Here is a 3,004-nt window from a genome sequence, read left to right on the forward strand (position 1 = left end):
ATACACACACACACATATATATATATATATATATATATATTTGAATCTTCTCCGTGGCATGTCTTTAGTCTTAAACACAAAATTGCTGGAGATGGGGGACTGAACCCAGGCCTTCACACATACAAAGCAATCCCTCCGCCTCTGTACCACACCCCTCCCCACCCCAGAACCAGAAGAGCCCCGGGTCAAATGGCTCTTTGTCATTCTATTAGACACTAATGATATGCAAAACTTAAGTGACCCCTCTTTTCCCAGTCAATCAGACTTGCCCACCCTATTGGAGAGGCCACTCTGCAGGTGCACAGACTCTCCATGTCTAGCTAAGCTGGAAACAACATCCTGAGGCAGTGCCGGAGAAGCCCAGTGGAGTGCTTGCCTTGCACCTGTGAGGTCTCTGACTCTAGCCCAGAATCACAAAACAAAACTAGTGATTACTAGTTACTAGTTAGTAATCACTAGTTTTTTGTGTTATGTCATCAAAGTTAAATCTTAGTACAATTCAAGCTACAGAGAGCTTTCTTGCCTGCACAGGAGAGCCTGGCAAGCTCCCCATGGTGTATTTATATGCCAAATACAGTAACAGTGATGGGTCTCATTCTCCTGACCCTGAAAGAGCCTCTAATGCAGCACTGTTGGGAAGGACAAGTAAAGGGAGGCTGCTAAAATCTTAGGGCTAGGATGAATGGGGACCTTACTAGGCCCATTCAAGCAAATCGAGGATCAACGGGATGATAATGATAGTGATTTGAATCTTCTGAGACTTACTGAAACATACCTGCTATATACTGTTTCAAAAAAGTAACCCAACATTGAAAACTTATCCTTGATATGGTGATATTTGAAGGTGATAGCTTAGGAAATAACAAGGTCAAGGATGACAAAATGCCTTTTAAGAGACCTAAGGGAGGGATAAGTGATCTATGAGCCAGAAAGTGCTTCTTTACTAAGACAGTGGTATGCCAGAGCCTTCACTGTAGAATCTCAATCCTAGACCTGTGAGAAATTCAAAGTCTGGTATTTTGTTCTGAAATGCATATGAGCTAAGATGGCAACCTATGTATTAGGTACCTGGTAGCAGGTTAGAAACCTGAAATTATGTTTTAATTATTTTGCTGCAATCAAATAGCAGCAGGACTCTGAACCCTTAAAATTTCTTCAAGTTTACCCAAATCAATTGAATGAGTATACACCATTATGCTCTTATCCTCATGGCAACTACAGTGCAGTAACAGCATCTCTCCCCAACACTTTTCTTAAAGCCTTGGCTACATCCTTATTGCGGAGAGTATAAATCAGAGGATTCAGGGTGGGAGTGATGATGCTATTGAACACAGAACCAACTTTGTCTTGCAGTGGAGTGCGCTGGGACCTGGGTCTCATATATGAGAAGATGCAGGCACCAAACCAGAGAGAAACCACAGTCAGATGAGAGCTACAAGTAGCAAAGGCATTTCTCTTACTCCCAGCAGATTGCATCTGCATGACGCTGTGGAGGATGAAGCCATAGGAGGTAGAGACCAAGAGGATGGGGAAAAGGAGGAGCAGAACGGTGCTGATGTAAGCAGTCTTCTCATAAATAGTTATGTCTCCACAGACCAACTGCACAACAGCAGGAAACTCACAGTAGAAATGGTGGATATTTCGAGACCCACAAAAAGGGAAGTGCATCAAGATCATGGTGTGAATGAGCGAATTTGTGGCTGATCCCAACCAAGACATGACAGCCATCATCAGAGCCACCCTCCTGCTCATGATAACAGCATAATGCAGTGGGTGACAGATGGCAACATAACGGTCATAGGACATGCAAGTCAGAAGCACACACTCAGCCCCTCCCACTGCCAGGTAGAGGAAGTGCTGGGTAGCACAGCCCACAAAGGAGATGGACTTTCTGCCTGACAGGTAGTTGGTAGCCATCTTGGGGATGGTGGTGGTGACATGCATCAGGTCCATGAGGGAGAGCTGGCTAAGCAGGAAGTACATGGGGGAGTGCAGCCGACGGTCAGCACAGATGAGGAGGATGGTCAGGGAGTTGCCACTCACAGCAACAAGGTAAACCACCAGGGTCAAGGAGAAAAGAAAGACGTGGATGAGGGAGTCATCGAAGAGCCCCTCGAGGATGAAGTCGGCCAGCGAGGACTGATTGCTCTGCCACATCGCCCTTCCCAGTCCTGCGGACACAGGAAGTGAGCATGTATGAATACGAGAAATCTGACAAGAAGCTTCTTGAACTTTAAGAATAAAATGTTGAGTTTTAGCCATAGTACAGTGAGTAAGGCACCCCCATATGTTCTCCAAGTCCCACCAGAATGAAACCTGAAAGCAGAGCAAGAGTCAGCCCTGAGTAATATATTACTCAAATAATTTATTTCTAAGAGAGAACTTAAATATTCCTTCATCTTAATGCTAACTCTTCATGTCAGGATATTTATATCCATGAAGTAACTGGAATATCTGACTTTTAAAAAGACAGTCTTCTTATCAAAGAGAAAATAAATGTATACACATATGTATCAATGTTCACAGAAATACTATATAAGATACATGAACATATGCTCTTCTATTTGCAACTGCAACAGTACCTTCGTCGATTGTTCTCTACTGGTTATGCTCCAGCTTCATGGGCCTTTCACAGAACTTGCTGCTGCATTCTCCTAGGTTTGCTGAATACAGCTTTGCCGAATACCGCTGACTCAGTCAGATTCAGTTACTCCTTATATGGACCTTATTACTGCCTTTTATGCCAAATTCATTTCAAGAAAATGACTTATCTTCCATTTAAAACATTATAACTGTCACTGTAACCTTCATATATTTTAGAAGATTTAGGAATTCAGAACCACTTTTATTTAAAATGTTGAGCTCTGTGAAATCATGAAGTACTTTATTAAGATATAGTCCAGATATATTTGAAAATACTAAAAATCTTGACTGGAGAGATAGTATACAGATTAAGGTTATTTGTCATGCATGCAGCTAGCCCCAACACCAAATATGTTCTCCT

General features: G+C 42.6%; 1 protein-coding gene across 1 annotated transcript; it reads right to left on the reverse strand.

Annotated features, from left to right (window-relative positions):
• Positions 1-1,215: 1,215 nt before the first annotated feature.
• LOC129404400 (olfactory receptor 2AE1-like) lies at positions 1,216-2,157 on the reverse strand. Its single transcript, XM_055136779.1, has one exon. The coding sequence runs from the start codon at positions 2,155-2,157 to the stop codon at positions 1,216-1,218; it is 942 nt and encodes a 313-aa protein (XP_054992754.1).
• Positions 2,158-3,004: the final 847 nt, after the last annotated feature.

The sequence above is a fragment of the Sorex araneus genome, chromosome 4, assembly GCF_027595985.1.
Source record: "Sorex araneus isolate mSorAra2 chromosome 4, mSorAra2.pri, whole genome shotgun sequence".
In the NCBI taxonomy this organism is placed as follows: Eukaryota; Metazoa; Chordata; class Mammalia; order Eulipotyphla; family Soricidae; genus Sorex; species Sorex araneus.

Bases quoted from the DNA above. Each gene is read 5' to 3' on its own strand.
- LOC129404400 (XM_055136779.1), bottom strand. From the start codon at position 2,157: ATGTGGCAGAGCAATCAGTCCTCGCTGGCCGACTTCATCCTCGAGGGG.